The 17,875-nt window shown below is 36.3% G+C and overlaps 1 protein-coding gene across 1 annotated transcript in view; it reads right to left on the minus strand.

Moving 5' to 3' along the window:
* SLCO5A1 (solute carrier organic anion transporter family member 5A1) overlaps nucleotides 1-17,875 on the minus strand; it is a 282,587-nt gene that overhangs the window by 110,715 nt on the left and 153,997 nt on the right. The window contains 3 exon segments of the mRNA XM_053715106.1: nucleotides 13,210-13,345; nucleotides 13,348-13,388; nucleotides 13,391-13,434. Of these exon segments, the coding sequence (XP_053571081.1) occupies nucleotides 13,210-13,345; nucleotides 13,348-13,388; nucleotides 13,391-13,434 (221 nt within the window).

Genomic DNA, 17,875 nt, shown 5'->3' on the forward strand with positions numbered 1-17,875 from the left:
AGAAAGAGAGAGGAAAGAGAGAGGAGATAGAGAGAGAGAGAGAGAGAGAGGAGAGAGAGAGAGAGAGGAGAGAGAAAGAGGAGAGAGAGGAGAAAGAGAGAGGAGAAAGAGAGAGAAGAGAGAAGAGAGAGAGAGGAGAGACTGGAGAGAGAGAGGAGATAGAGAGAGAGAGGAGAGAGAGAGAGATATGACTCTCTGAAGGTTCAGATGATGGTTAGCATTTTTTAGCAAGTCTTTTTTAATTAAGGTATGTACATTGTTTTTTAGACATACTATTGCGCACTTAATACACTACAATATAGTGTAAACATAACTTTTATATGCACTGGGAAGCCGTTACATTTGTGTGACTTGTTTTATTGTGATATTGGCTTTGGAACCGAACCCGCAATATCTCTATGATATGCCTGTATATGAAACAAGTGTTTCAGCTGCGTTTCCAAGGTATTTTCACAGGCTTTCTCAGAACAAAAGTACATGGCCAGAAAAAGTTAAACATTGTGTCTAATTTAATATTGATGATGACTACATAATGTGTTTGGAGGCAGTTTTTGTTATTTAACCATTAAATACAACTAATGTTTAACTATAAATTTAATATATTCTTTCATAATTTCATAACTAATATTTAAAATGCCCAAACAATTAATTGTATTCTTAAAAAAAAACTTTCCAATAACACATATTTAATTATTTACCTTTTTTTTACAATGCAAATAATTTAACTCCCAAAACAAGAGAAACTTGTTTTAAAGAGATAAAGCATGTTTTTGGTAGATTGGAATACTGTTTTCAAATTGTCTTCAAACTATTTGGGCTAGATTACAAGTGGCACGCTAATTTTTTTTTTCGTACATAGTACAAGTTAAAAGTACATTTTTGTACGTGAGCGAAAACCCGATCGCTAACTTAAGGACTTCAGATATCGTGACCAAGTTAACTTCTTAACATAGATTTCAATGGAGTGCACTATTAAACAAATTAAATTTATTCTTAGTTAATAAACTCTTTTCTTTCTAGGTGGTGAGAGTCCACAACCTTACTCTTGGGATTACTTAATCTTGCCACCAGGAGGAGGCAAAAATATCCCACACCAGAGCTTTCAAAAATACCTCTCTCTCCCAGTAGTACGTATAGCCAAGTAAAGAGTGTAAAAAAGGAAGTAAAATAGATTTGTGGGGTAACGAGGTGCAATACTAGAACTGCCGCCACTTACCAAATAATCTGGCGGGTTTGTATCAATTAAGAATACTTTTTGTTTCCTTTCTAATAGAGAGTCCACAACCTTACTCTTTGGAACTGATATGCAAGCTGTGAAGTCCACGAAAAAAACAAAATGAAAAGGCTGGCACCTATTTACCAGACACCACAGCCTGAAGGCAATTCCTACAAAATGCTAAAGAAGGAACAACTATTGCCTAAATAATGTTTTGCAATGAGACTACCTTCGGCAGAAAACCAGCAACTGTTCGCAACACAGCTTTATACCCGTGAAACACCAACGCCTAGATTTAGAGTTCTGCGGCCAAAGGGGGTGCGTAGCTAACGCTGGCTTTTTTTCTGGCCGCACCTTTTAAATACCGCTGGTATTGAGAGTTCACAGAATGGCTGCGTTAGGCTCCAAAAAAGGAGCGTAGAGCATATTTAACGCAACTTCAACTCTCGATACCAGCGGTGCTTACGGACGCGGCCAGCTTCAAAAACGTGCTCGTGCACGATTCCCCCATATAAAACAATGGGGCTGTTTGAGCTGAAAAAAAAATTAACACCTGCAAAAAAGCCGCGTTCAGCTCCTAACGCAGCCCCATTGTTTGCTATGGGGAAACACTTCCTACGTCTGCACCTAACACCCTAACATGAACCCGAGTCTAAACACCCCTAACCTTACACTTATTAACCCCTATTCTGCCGCCCCCGCTATCGCTGACACCTGCATATTTTTTTAACCCCTAATCTGCCGCTCCGTAAACCGCCGCTACTTACATTATCCCTATGTACCCCTAATCTGCTGCCCCTAACACAGCCGACCCCTATATTATATTTATTAACCCCTAATCTGCCCCCCACAACGTCGCTTCCACCTGCCTACACTTATTAACCCCTAATCTGCCGAGCGGACCGCACCGCTATTATAATAAAGTTATTAACCCCTAATCCGCCTCACTCCCGCCTCAATAACCCTATAATAAATAGTATTAACCCCTAATCTGCCCTCCCTAACATCGCCGACACCAAACTTCAAACATTAACCCCTAATCTATTCTAATAAATGTATTAACCCCTAAAGCTAAGTCTAACCCTAACACTAACACCCCCTAAGTTAAATATAATTTAAATCTAACGAAATAAATTAACTCTTATTAAATAAATTATTTCTATTTAAAGCTAAATACTTACCTGTAAAATAAATCCTAATATAGCTACAATATAAATTATAATTATATTATAGCTATTTTAGGATTTATATTTATTTTACAGGTAACTTTGTATTTATTTTAACCAGGTACAATAGCTATTAAATAGTTAAGAACTATTTAATAGCTAAAATAGTTAAAATAATTACAAAATTACCTGTAAAATAAATCCTAACCTAAGTTACAATTAAACCTAACACTACACTATCAATAAATTAATTAAATAAAATACCTACAATTATCTACAATTAAACCTAACACTACACTATCAATACATTAATTAAATACAATATCTACAATATCTACAAATAAATACAATGAAATAAACTAACTAAAGTACAAAAAATAAAAAAATATTTACAAACATCAGAAAAATATTACAACAATTTTAAACTAATTACACCTACTCTAAAGCCCCCTAATAAAATAAAAAAATAAAAAAAATGCCCTACCCTATTCTAAATTACAAAAGTTCAAAGCTCTTTTACCTTACCAGCCCTGAACAGGGCCCTTTGCGGTGCAATGCCCCAAAGAATTCAGCTCTTTGCCTGTAAAAAAAACACATACAATACCCCCCCCCAACATTACAACCCACCACCCACATACCCCTAATCTAACCCAAACCCCCCTTAAATAAACCTAACACTAAGCCCCTGAAGACCTTCCTACCTTATCTTCACCATACCAGGTTCACCGATCGATCCAGAAGAGCTCCTCCGATGTCTTGATCCAAGCCCAAGCGGGGGGCTGAAGATGTCCATGATCCGGCTGAAGTCTTCATCCAAGCGGGAGCTGAAGAGGTCCATGATCCGGCTGAAGTCTTCTATCAACGGCATCTTCAATCTTCTTTCTTTCGGATCCATGTTCATTCCCGCCGACGCGGAACATCCATCTTCACCGACGACTTCCCGACGAATGACGGTTCCTTTAAGGGACGTCATCCAAGATGGCGTCCCTCGAAATCCGATTGGCTGATAGGATTCTATCAGCCAAATCGGAATTAAGGTAGGAAAATTCTGATTGGCTGATGGAATCAGCCAATCAGAATCAAGTTCAATCCGATTGGCTGATTCAATCTTGGATGACGTCCCTTAAAGGAACCGTCATTCGTCGGGGAAGTCATCGGTGAAGATGGATGTTCCGCGTCGGCGGGGATGAACATGGATCCGGAAGAAAGAAGATTGAAGATGCCGTTGATAGAAGACTTCAGCCGGATCATGGACCTCTTCAGCTCCCGTTTGGATGAAGACTTCAGCCGGATCATGGACCTCTTCAGCTCCCACTTGGATGAAGACTTTAGCCGGATCATGGACATCTTCAGCCCCCCGCTTGGGCTTGGATCAAGACATCGGAGGAGCTCTTCTGGATCGATCGGTGAACCTGGTATGGTGAAGATAAGGTAGGAAGATCTTCAGGGGCTTAGTGTTAGGTTTATTTAAGGGGGGTTTGGGTTAGATTAGGGGTATGTGGGTGGTGGGTTGTAATGTTGGGGAGGGGTATTGTATGTGGTTTTTTTACAGGCAAAAGAGCTGAATTCTTTGGGGTATGCCCCGCAAAGGGCCCTGTTCAGGGCTGGTAAGGTAAAAGAGCTTTGAACTTTTGTAATTTAGAATAGGGTAGGGCATTTTTTTTATTTTGTTATTTTATTAGGGGGCTTAGAGTAGGTGTAATTAGTTTAAAATTGTTGTAATATTTTTCTGATGTTTGTAAATATTTTTTTATTTTTTGTAACTTAGTTCTTTTTTATTTTTTGTACTTTACTTAGTTTATTTCATTGTATTTATTTGTAGATATTGTATTTAATTAATGTATTGATAGTGTATTGTTAGGTTTAATTGTAGGTAATTGTAGGTATTTTATTTAATTAATTTATTGATAGTGTAGTGTTAGGTTTAATTGTAACTTAGGTTAGGATTTATTTTACAGGTAATTTTGTAATTATTTTAACTATTTTAGCTATTAAATAGTTCTTAACTATTTAATAGCTATTGTACCTGGTTAAAATAAATACAAAGTTACCTGTAAAATAAATATAAATCCTAAAATAGCTATAATATAATTATAATTTATAGTGTAGCTATATTAGGGTTTATTTTACAGGTAAGTATTTAGCTTTATATAGGAATAATTTATTTAATAAGAGTTAATTTATTTTGTTAGATTTAAATTATATTTAACTTAGTGGGGTGTTAGTGTTAGGGTTTAGACTTAGCTTTAGGGGTTAATACATTTATTTAGAATAGCGGCGAGATTCGGTCGGCAGATTAGGGGTTAATAATTGAAGTTAGGTGTCGGCGATGTTAGGGAGGGCAGATTAGGGGTTAATACTATTTATTATAGGGTTATTGAGGCGGGAGTGAGGCGGATTAGGGTTTAATAACTTTATTATAGTAGCGGTGCGGTCCCGCTCGGCAGATTAGGGGTTAATAAGTGTAGGCAGGTGGAGGCGACATTGTGGGGGGCAGGTTAGGGGTTAATAAATATAATATAGGGGTCGGCGGTGTTAGGGGCAGCAGATTAGGGGTACATAAGTATAACGTAGGTGGCGGTCGGCAGATTAGGGGTTAAAAAAATTTAATCGAGTGGCGGCGATATGGGGGGACCTCGGTTTAGTGGTACATAGGTAGTTTATGGGTGTTAGTGTACTTTAGAGCACAGTAGTTAAGAGCTTTATAAACCAGCATTAGCACAGAAAGCTCTTAACTACTGACTTTTTTCTGCGGCTGAAGTTTTGTCGTTAGATTTCTAACGCTCACTTCAGCCAAGACTCTAAATACCGGAGTTAGAAAGATCCCATTGAAAAGATAGGATACGCAATTGACGTAAGGGGATCTGCGGTATGGAAAAGTTGCGGCTGGAAAGTGAGCGTTAGACCCTTTAATGACTGACTCCAAATACCAGAGGGCGGTAAAAACCAGCGTTAGGAGCCTCTAACGCTGGTTTAGACGGCTACCGCCCAACTCTAAATCTAGGCCCAAGTAAGGCGGAATGCAAGATAAGGCAGATAATTCTGAAAAATAGTCAGTAAAAACAGAAACTTCCAAGATAGAAACAGAGAGCGTGGAAATCTGCCCATTGAGAGAACTGGCAATTAAACCCTTTTCTAAGTCTTTCTGCAGAAACTAAGGAATATGGGGAATTCTCACAGAATGCCAGGAATAACCCCTATCAGAACATTTCCACATCTTATGATAAAACCTTCTTGTAACAGGGTTTGTGAGCTTGTATCAAAACTCAATTACAGAATCAGAGAAGCCTCTCTGAGAAAGAATCAACCATTCAATCTCCATGCAGTTAAGCTGAGAGACTGGAGGTTTTGACAGGACAGACCTTGCACTAGAAGTAGTATTCTTAGCATTAATGCAAACAATCTGTATGATCGCATCAAAAATAAAATAATTTGTCCTCTTTAAACACTGGATACGACCTTGGATATCTTCTAAAAATGAACTTAGGTAATTTAAGGAATCACACCAGAAAGCAGCAGCTCCTGCCACTGCGGCAATACTGACTGATAGTTGAAACAACCGCCCCCTTAAAGTAAAGCTTTCCACAGGAACCCTCCAGCTTCCTGTCCATAGGGTTTTTAAAAGAAGTAGACATGTGCAATTCATTTTGGCTGAATTTAATTTTCGGACGAATATTGGCCGATTCGGATGAATCTGAATTTCCGAATCAGCACCATAACTAAAATCACGAAAAATTCAGAAAACGAATCAATCAGTTTCCTAATTTTCATATCTATTCTTTATTCATATTCAGACGGTTTCATTGTTCTAATCTAAACCATCGCCCCCCACCCACATTTCCAAAATAAAACACGAAATAAAGCTATTAACCCCTAAACCGCCATCCCCCCACATAGCAAACACTAAATAAAGCTATTAACCTCTAAACTGCCATCCCCCACATCGTCAACACTAACTAAAGCTATTAATTAACCTCTAACCTGCCGTTCCCTCACATCGCCAACACTAACTAAACCTATTAACCTCTAAACCCGCCATCCCCCCACATCGCCAACACACTAATTAAACCTATTAACCTCTAAATCACCATCCCCCACATCACCAACACTAAATAAACCTATTAACCCCTAAACCGCCGTCCCCCCACATCGCCAACACTAAATAAGCCTATTAACCCCTAAACTGCGATCCCCCCAGATCACGACTTACTAAATAAAACTATTAATCCCTAAACCTAACACCCCCCTAACTTTAACATAATTAAAATACACCGAAAGAAAAGTTACAATTATTAACTAACTACTATTTAAAAATAAATACAAACTTACCTGTGAAATGAAACCTAAGCTAGTTACAATATTACTATTTACTAACTACCTAGTTAAAATAAATACAAACTTTCCTGTGAAATAAAAATAAAAACCTAAGCTTAAACTAAAAAAAAAAAACTAAAGTTTCTTGTTTAAAAAAAAATAATACAAAAAATAAAACACCTAACATTACTAAAAATAATAAAACCTAACATTACAAAAAAAACTACAATTACAAAAAATAATAAACACTAAAATTTAAAAAAATAAAAAAAACTACCATTACAAAAAATAACAAACGAAACTATGCAAAATAATAAAAATGATTCCTATTCTAATACCCCATTTAAAAAAAAAACACCCCCAAATAAAAAAAGCTAATCTATAATAAACTACCAATAGCCCTTAAAAGGACCTTTTGTTGTGCATTGCCCTAAAACAGCTCTTCTGCCAAAACATTAAAACAAATAGCCCCTAACATTACAAACCCCCACCCCCCCAAACCCCCAAAAAAAAAAAAAAAAAAACAAAAAAAACCTAATTTACCCATTGCCCTGAAAAGGGCATTTGTATGGGCATTCAGCTCTTTTAAGCCCATCAAAATAAAAATCCCTAATCTAAAAAAAAACAACCCAACACTGGTAAAATCGGTACTCACTGTTCCTGAAGTCCGGCGAAAGATCTTCATCACAGCAGCAAAGCGTCTTCATCCAGACGGCTCCATTTTCATCCATCGCAGGACCGGCATCTTCTATCTTCATCCCAGCGGGAGGCGGAGCAGTTGGTGGATGCGCGGAGGTCCAGGCAGTAGTCCCATCGGTCCGATGTGGAGGTCCTCTTCTTGCGATTGTCCGCCGCACACTGAAGATTGAATGCAAGGTACCCTTTTTATATTGTTCAAATCAGCCAATAGGATTAAGCAGCTGTCATCCTATTGGCTGATTTGAATTTTTTCAGCCAATAGGAATGCAAGGGTACCCCAATATAAAAGGGGTACCTTGCATTCAATCTTCAGTGTGCGGCGGACAATCGCATGAAGAGGACCTCCAAGTCAGACCGATGGACCTCCGTCTGAACCTCTGCCTCCGCGCATCCACAGACTTTTCCGCCTTTGGCTGGGATGAAGATAGAAGATGCCGGTCCCGCGATGGATGAAGATGGAGCCGCTTGGATGAAGATGCTTCGCCGTTGGGATGAAGATCTTTCGCCGGACTTCAGGAACGGCGAGTAGTGATTTTGGGGTTTGTGTTAGGTTTTTGTTTTTGTGGGTGATTTGTTTTTTTTTTAGATTAGGGCTTTTTTATTTTTAATGGGCTGTAAAAGAGCAGTATGCAATGGGTAGATTAGTTTTTTTAGTTAGTTTTTTTTATTTTGGGGGGTTGGGGGGTGGGAGTTTATAATGTTAGGGGGTATTTGTTTTTATTTTTTGGCAAAAGAGCTGTTAACTTTAGGGCAATGCCCTACAAGAGGCCCTTTTAAGGGCTATTGGTAGTTTATTATAGATTAGGTTTTTTTTTATTTTGGGGTGTTTTTTAAATGGGGTATTTGAATAGGAATATTTTTTGTTATTTTGGATAATTTCGCATGTTATTTTTTGTAATGGTAGTTTTTTTTATTTTTTGTAATTTTAGTATTTATTACTTTTAGTAATGTTAGGTTTTTTATTTTTTGGAATATTATTTTTGTTAAACAAGTAATGTTAGTTTTTTTTTTTTTAGTTTAAGCTTAGGTTTTATTTTTATTACACAGGTAAGTTTGTATTTATTTTAACTTGGTAGTTAGTAAATAGTAATATTGTAACTAGCTTAGGTTTTATTTTTATTTCACAGGTAAGTTTGTATTTAATTTTAAATAGGTAGTTAGTTAATAATTGTAACTTTACTTTAGTTGTATTTTAATTCTGTTAAAGTTATGGGGTATAAGCTTTAGGGGTTAATAGTTTAATTTATCTACTTGCTATCTGGGGGGACTGCGGTTTAAAGATTAATAATTTTATTTAGTGTTTGTGATGTGAGGGGATGGCAGTTTAGGGGTTAATAGCTTTATTTCGTTTTTGGCGATGTGGGGGACGGCCGTTTAAGGGTTAATATGTTTATTTAGTGTTGGCGATGTGGGGGGACGGCAGTTTAAGGGTTAATAGGTTTCTTTAGTGATGGCGATGTGGGGGGATGGCGGGTTTAGAGGTTAATAGGTTTTAGTTAGTGTTTTATTTAGTGTTGGCGATGTGGGGGGATGGCGGTTTAGAGGTTAATATGTTTAGTTAGTGTTGGCAATGTGGGGGCGGGCGGTTTAGATCATTTCATATTGGCATATTCCTTAGTTTAATAGGTTTTTATTTAGTCTTGGCGATGTTGGAGGGCAGCGGTTTAGAGGTAAATAGGTTTAGTTAAAGTCGGCGATGTGGGGGACGGCGGTTTTAGAGTTAATAGGTTTAGTTAGTGTTGGCGATGTGGGGGGCGGCGGTTTAGATCATTTCATAATGGCATATTCCTTATTTTAAGTTAAATAGTTTTTCGGATCCATTCTTTATTCATATTCATTATTCTAATTAAACTTTAGAATAGAATAATAAATATGAATAAGGAATGTATCCGAAATAACAAATGGATCCGAAATAACGAATGGAACCCGAAAAAAACGATTTAACATAACTAATTTGCCAAAACGAAATTATTTAATTAAATAATGAAAACAAAACAAAACAATTTTTTTTTGCTGTGCACATTTCTAAAAAGAATTACTATCTTCTAAAGGAATAGTGGTCTCCTGACTAAAGTAGATATAGCTCCATCTGCCTTAGGGATAGTTCTCCACAATACCAAATTGGGATCAGGGACATGAAAAAGCTTCTTAAAAGTAGAAGATGGAGTAAAGGGGACTCCTTGCTTGTCCCATTCCTTAGAGACAAACTCAGAGACAAATAACAGAACGGGTAACACCTCTGGAACCATTAAACATGGGCCTGGAAGTCATATCTAGCTTGTGTATCAGTTTATTCTCAACTCCTAAGGACTTTAATACTTCCTTCAATATAGAACGTAGATATTCCATTTTAAACAGAAAAGTAATGTCGTCAGATTCCTTGTCAGAGTCAGAACAAAAAGTCCTCTGAGGAACCCCTCTCAATCTGAAGTATAGGAAGATCTGTTAGAGACTTGTGCAAGCTGAGCCAGGGTAATATGTCTTGATGAAGAGTTCTGATGAGATGTGTTTATGTTTACGCTTGCAGTTACTTGCAGGTGGTATCCCCGCCATAATCTGAGAAACCGCTGACTCTAAAGGGTTCTTAAATCCAAGCGCAAAATTTGTCACTCCACCCTAAGTAAGATAAACAGAGGAATGTCCCGCAGCAGTAGATGTATTAGGAGAATGAGGATGGTCAGAACAAAGGCAGGGTTGTTTCAGCTGGACAAACTGTGCCTAATTTGCACAATAAACTTTTGATAACAGGAATACGGATTTCTGAGGGACCTCCCCTCCGAAGTACTGATATCAATAGTGGCAGTACTTAGAATGCTCCATAGTAAATCCCCTGCACACACCCTAACACTGCAAGGGACGCAAAGAAAGAGAATAGTGCCAGACAGTGTGATAAGAGCCTCTAAAACACTAATCCCCAGCAAAGTTGAGAAAGCAAGCCCACAACCACGCTAGGCCTGTTCTTACTATAAAAGACACACTTCCCCAAAACTTTGTCTAATAGAGCCAGACTATAATAATGAGCCTCACTTGCCACAGTCTGAGGAACTTACACCCCTCCCTAGATCCAAGCAGGATCAGTGCAGCAAGTGGACAGAAGTACGCTGAAGTGTCCTGAGCGTAACTGTGCCGACAGTGGAAGGATGAGGGGAAGCGCACCAAAACGCTTTCCTGTGGCAGGAAACTGCTTAACCTAGCCACAGGAAAGTAGAGATCCAAGCCTCCCCACCATTCTCAGTCCAATCTCTGCTGCCTCAGTGCTTCTAGAAGTGAACCCCGTCGCTCGGCGAAACTTAAAGGCTAAAAAAATGTGTAAAGGAAATGAAGCCCAAATGAAGTGTAGGTGACATCAATCCTCCTGCCATATCCAAGGAGGATATGTATGATGAATTAGCTGCCCTTAGCAACCCTAGCTGACACTTGTGTGCACAAACCTCCATGTTCACAAATTGTTGTTCAGTATAATAAAATACAATGGGGCCCTAAACTACTTAGTAGCTCAACATGAGGTACTAAATAAGTACTATAAAGATTTTCCAGTGGCTCGGGGTACTAAGTCCCATAGTAGCCTGCAACTCTCAGAGCAGTACACATTTGAAAAATAAAACTACTGCAGATATAAAATCCCTTTGTGTAACTAACTGTACATTTACCTGGCCAACAAGAGGAGGCTTAGGAACTTGCTAGCAACACCTGTGGCTTGCTTGTGATAAGAATAACTCCTAGGAGAAGCATTACCAAACACAGACAGAACTCTCCTAAATCCCTTTCTTCCAGGAACTGTCCTTTGAGGGAAACTTCTATCAATTCTTCTTCAAATCTTCTTAGCACCTCTATCATTCCCCTCTCATTGACAAGGCAAATACCTATTGGGTGAGAAAGGCAAGTAGGAGGGATATTTGACCAGGTGATGTAATCCCAAACCCAAGGTTGTGGACTCTCAACACCATTAGAAAGAAAAAAGCCTTAGACTTTTCGTTTGCATGCTAACCCGACCTACAGCTCTAAACAAGCAGGTAATAATAAATATTTTTGATCCACGGTGCTTCACATATATATAAAAAAAATTTTTTAAAAAAAATAAATAAATCAAATACTATATATATATATATATATATATATATAATATATATAAATTATTTTTTTGTAAAATATATATCTATACCTGTATATCTATATAAATATATACAGGTATAGATACATACAGATGTATATAGAAATATATATTTAAAAATAAAAAGAACATTTTCTACTATGTGAAGAGCATTGGAATGTAAAATCATAACATTAAATATGCAGTAAAAACATTATTAAATATTCAAATTTATAAAAAAATATTTTTAAAGTTTTAAGGAATTTGAGTGGAAAGGGTCCCAAATGTGTGTGTGTATATGTTGTATATATATAATATATATATACACAAACACAATATAGCCCTTTCCATTCAAATACCTTGTTATATACCTCATTCCTTATAACCCTTATAAAAAAATATATTTATATTAATAATTTCTTTTACCAAAAATTGTATATAAAGTGTAACACTATATTTTAATGTATTTATGTTGTTTTGGTGCACATTTAATTTTAACCCTTACACTTTACAGTACATCTTCAAACCAGATGCACGCTAATTTCGTTTCTGCTTGAGTGAACGCTTTACTTACAACAAGTAATATATACATGCAAGTTAGCACAGTTGTGTTATTGCTTATCTCAACCTGCGTTAACAATAGTGCGCCACTTGTAATCTAGCCCTATATTGGGGGGAGTGTTGATGGTTTTCTAATTGGATTGGAACAGCCTTGAAAACCCAGTAAAGAAACATATGATAAACTTTGCATGCCTTGTCTAATGGACTGGAATAGATCCCAAAAAATCGCAAATATATTATGAAGTACATGAGCAAACATTTCTTTCAATAGCACATATTAAATACTAAAAGCCATAGGTGGCTGGGTGACTGTGTTTGTCTGTTAGAGAACATTCAATGAAGAGAGCTTGGGTCATGCATGTCTTAGCACAAGATAACATCACAACTCTACTTGATTTATTTAGGACATTCTATAATAGAAGTGTGGCATATGTGAAAAAAAAGCAGCAGAGATTTTGCAAATGAGAACAGCTAAGTTTTAATTATAACTATATCTTTCTGACAAACATATTTTTCAGTATATTTTTATTATTATTTACATTTTTAGAATTTCAATCTGCCTTAATATTGGGCTTAAAAGAGGATTTGGCTGTCCTAATGTATAAAATACTAGTTATCATGTGAATTGAATATATGAAATACTAGTTGTCATGTGAACTTTTATTTTCTTAAAGGGACACTGAACCCAAAATTTTTCTTCCGTGATTCAGATAGAGCATGCAATTTTAAGCAAATTTTTAATTTACTCCTATTATCAAAATTTCTTCATTCTCTTGGTATCTTTATTTGAAAATCAAGAATGTAAGTTTAGATGCCGGCCCATTTTTGGTAAACAACCTGGGTTTTCTTGCCGATTGGTGAATAAATTCACCCACCAACAAACAAGTGCTGTCCAGGGTCTAAACCAAAAATTGGCTGGCTCCTTAGCTTAGATGTCTTCTTTTTCAAATAAAGATAGCAAGAGAACAAAGAAAAATTGATAATAGGAGTAAATTAGAAAGTTGCTTAAAATTGAATGTTCTAGCTGAATCACAAAAGAAAAAATTTGGGCTCAGTTTCCCTTTAAGACAACTGTTTTTCTTTCTAGCTATATATGGTTAATATGATGCTTTTTCATCTTAACAACTTAAATTGATTAACAAAAAATAAATACAATAAAATACCTTTAAAATTCTGTCCAAATCCAATAGATGGGGCAGCACCTGTTTCTGCTATTTTCTGGTTTGTAGACTTCTCTTTCATTACATCATCATCACTGGAAACGTCATAAGAATTTGATTTCTTTTTCTTTTTCTTCTTTTCTGTCGAGGTGGAAGTTTTTTGGGAAAAGTAAACATTGGGATATAACAAGTAGCATTGCCATGGCACAAAGGAGAAATCCACTCCACCTATAAAAAAAAAAAAACATGTGTGTATTAAAAAAATATCATTTTATATCCAAACTACAAGCAAAAAGTAAAATGTAAACTCATGCTACTAAATTATTTAGGATAAAAACAACAGATTCTGGGTAAAAGTAAAACCAAATTGTGAGGCATACAGAGGAAACCAAGTGCTTTTTTTTTTTTTTTTTAATCAATTTTATTGTGGGCGACAAATTATACTGTCAGTTTACTTGGTTAAAACGTGAAGTTATCATGTAAAATGTGTCAGTGTTTTGTCTTGTAAATTTAAATAAACATCAGGTAGTTCTGGAGCCAATGGCGTCTCTTACTGCATACATGAGGAATATTCTTTACATTCTGGTTGCAATTTAGCAAAACAACGAACAATTAGTTAAAGTAATGTTGAGATAAGGTTTTAAATTTTAAAAAGCATAGTCATCAAATGGAGAGTTAGGTATAGGGCCATAAACCTGAATTAAAGGCTTCTTGACTTAAAGAGACACTAAACCCAATTTTTTTATTTCATGATTCAGATAAACCATGCAATTTTAAGCAACTTTCTAATTTATCCTATTATCAATTTTTCTTCGTTTTCTTGCTATCTTTATTTAAAAAGCAGGAATGTGATGCATAGGAGCCGGCCCATTTTTGGTTGAGAACCTGGTTATACTTGCTTATTGGTGGGTAAATATAAGCAAACCGCAGCAAGCGCTATCCATGGTGAACCTAAAATGGGCTGGCTGCTAAGATTTACACTCCTGCTTTTAAAATAAATATAGCAAGAGAACGAAGAAATATTGATAATAGGATAAATTAGAAAGTTGCTTAAAATGTCATGTTCATGTCGGGTTAGCGCACATGAAGAATTAATGCTCATTTAGGTTTGCGTATATAACCAAACAGAAGTACATTCATTCTTCATGTGCGCTAACCTGACATGAACTATTGAAGGCACATTATTATTTATTAAATATAAAAATTGAAAAATATTAATAAATAATCACCTAGATTACGAGTTTTGCGTTCTGGTTATAACGCTGAAAAAATGGCCATTTCAGCGTTAAAACAGCAATGCAGCCATTACGAGTCTTGTCGTTATAGCTGTATCGCAGGCATTTTAGCCTGTAATGCAACATCAGTCCACACACAAATTACGTTTTTGTGTGGGATTTCCATAGCGCTGCCATTACAAGTTTGAGGTGAGGCTAAAAAAGCTTGCGTTCCAACTTTTCCGCAATCTGAACCAGTAGTTATGAGTTTACGCAACAAAACTGTTACTTAAAACTCATAACTAAACTGTTACAAAGTACACTAACACCCATAAACTACCTATTACCCCTAAACCGAGACTCTCCCACATCGCATACACTAAATTAAAGTTATTAACCCCTAATCTGCCGCTCCCGACATCATCGCCACTAATAAAAAAATGTAATCCCTATTCCGCCACTGCCCGACATTGTCACCACTATACTAAAGTTATTAACCCCTATCCGCCGCTCCCCGACATGCCTGCACTATAATAAGATATTAACTTCTATTCTGCCGCTCCCTGACATCGCCGCCACAAAATAAAGTTATTAACCCTTAAACCTCTGGCCTCCCACATCACTGCAGCTAAAAACTCGCAAAAAACTAAATTAAACTATTAACCCCTACACCTAACAACCTCCTAACTTTAAATTAAAATTACATGATCCCTATCTTAAAATAAATAAAAACTTACCTGGGAAATTAAAAAAAAAACCTAAGTTTAAACTATACATTAAACTAACATTACTATTATACTAAAATTAAAAAACTAAAATACTGGTGTGATAATAGTGCAAAAGGCAACTATGTTGCTGTATCTAGCTAGTGAGATCACCCAAATGTAGCTGTATACATACAAGATTATCAGACCCAATATACTAATAACATAAGGGAATGAGTATGATATACAATCTCTATAGAGATATATAGTGATAAAAATGAAAAACAAAAAACAAAACAAGACAAATGTGTTCACTATATGGATATAATGATAAAGTCCTGGAAAAAGTCCCAAGGTTTCCAGATGGAGATCTTTTTCAATCTTGGATTCTGTGAGTCCCGATGGTAAATAACGTGAGCTGCAATAACTCCTTCCAAAAGCTTAATGGCACATAAGCAAGGCTCTGTAGAATGGTAGAAGAAAGAAGAAGGCGCCACAATAGTGCAGAATCAGTGGGTTAGATCATCACACACATACAGGTTGTACTTACTAGAAGTAAGGCACTTGAGAAGTGCCACAAAAGCACTCTGGACTCTTATTAGCGGATCTGGGAGTGTATGATGAACAATCCAGCTGCACAGGAAGTAAATGGGAGGGGAACAAAGAGCATTCAATACTGAACTACATCTCCGCTTGCTGATTGCTCATCATACACTACCAATCCGTATAATTTCTACGAATTCTGCAGAATTGATTATATGGAATGTTCTCTTTCCAGATTGACCACACGATCCAGATTTTGGATTTTTTTGTATCATCTTCTAAGCGAGAGGATAGCTATCTAGGCAGCTAATAAGAGTCCAGAGTGCTTTTGTGGCACTTCTCAAGTGCCTTACTTCTAGTAAGTACAACCTGTATGTGTGTGTGATGATCTAACACCATTGATTCTGCACTTTTTGCGCTTCTCTTTCTTCTACCATTATGTTAGGGTGTATAGGTTTAAACTAACTTTTTTTTCCTCATAGACATCAATGGTTTGCATTATGAGCTTTCATTCCGTGATCGCAGGTGTTAGATTTTTTTTCTAACACGCTCTCTCCATTGACGTCTATGGAAAGCGTGCACGAGCACGTCAAAGCAGTGCTTGGATTTGTGCGGTATGAAGCTCATTGCAACCATACCGCATGCATAAGGCGACTTTTTCCAAACTCGTAATGGCAGCGCTATGGTGGTGAAATAACGCAACTTTTGTTGCATTTGTTTCGCACCCTCTATAGCGCAAAACTTGTAATCTAGGTGAGAGTAAATAATTATTATTAAATTAATTATAAATAATAAATAATACATAATATATATATATATATTATATACACTGTATATATATATATATATATATATATATATATATATATATATATAAATAGCAAATATCCCAGCACTCCAACCTTGGCACTGTATCAGCCACCTGGTGCAATCCTCAGTTCATATAGAATAAAACTTGAATTGAAGGGCACTCTCAGGACATTTTAAAGAACCACAATAATCATTTAATCAAAATCTCAACAGGTCATCAAAGACATATTGACGTTTGGCTCTCTTTAGACCTTCTTCAAGACAAATTAAATCTTTCTTCGCGAGACGCCGTACTCCCAAACATAGTTTTGAGAGTACTCCCTGTTCGGGAGTACGGCGTCTCACCGAAGAAAGATTTAATTTTCTTGAAGAAGGCTCTAAAGAGAGCCGAAACGTCGACTATGTCTTGATGGACCTGTTGAGATTTTGATTAAATGATTATTGTGGTTCTCTAAAATGTCCTGAGAGTGCCCTTCATTTCCAAGTTTTTTATATATATAATAATATATATATTATATATATATATATAATATTACATAAATACACACACACACACACACATATACAGAACACTACAAATGATCAGTTTCTCTGGTTTACTAGTTATAAGTATGTGTTTGAGTAAAATTTACATTTTTGTTTTATGCTATAAACTACTGACAACATTTCTCCCAAATTCCAAATATATATCATTTAGAGCATGTATTAAAGAAAATGACAACTGTCAAAATAACAAAAAAAGCAGTGCTTTCAGACTCTTGAATAATGCAAAGAAAACAAGTTCATATAATTTTATTTTAAAAATCAATACTAATGTTTTAACTTGGCAAGAGTTCAGAAATCAATATTTGGTGTTATAACCCTGATTTTCAAGCATAGCATCCATGCATCTTGCATGCTCTCCATCAGTCTTTCACATTACTGTTGGTTATGCCACTCCTAGGCAAATATTCAAGAAGCTTGGCTTTGTTTGATGGCTTGACCCTCCATTTTCCTCTTGATCACTTTCCAAAGGTTTTCAATGGTGTTCTGGAGATTGGGCTGGCCATGACACGGTCTTTATCTGGTGGTCCTACATTTACATCTTGATTGACCTGGCTGTGAGGCATGGATCATTGTCCTTATGGAAGAAACAATCCTCAGAGTTGGGGAACATTGTCAGAGCAGAAGGAAGCAAGTTTTCTTCAAGTATAACCTTGTGCATTCTTTCTCTGTGAATACAATCACAAAAAACAAAAGCGTCTGATGAAACAGACAGTAGTCTAAGAAAACGCTTTGCATTCTGTCCTTTTTAATATCAGAGTCATATGGTTGATATCTGATTTTTATTTGCCATTAAATTGTGGTCTATTTTAACATTATTATGAGAGTCTGAGCTTGTTTATATCCACTGAGGAC

This window comes from Bombina bombina, chromosome 5, assembly GCF_027579735.1.
Source record: "Bombina bombina isolate aBomBom1 chromosome 5, aBomBom1.pri, whole genome shotgun sequence".
NCBI classification, from domain to species: domain Eukaryota; kingdom Metazoa; phylum Chordata; class Amphibia; order Anura; family Bombinatoridae; genus Bombina; species Bombina bombina.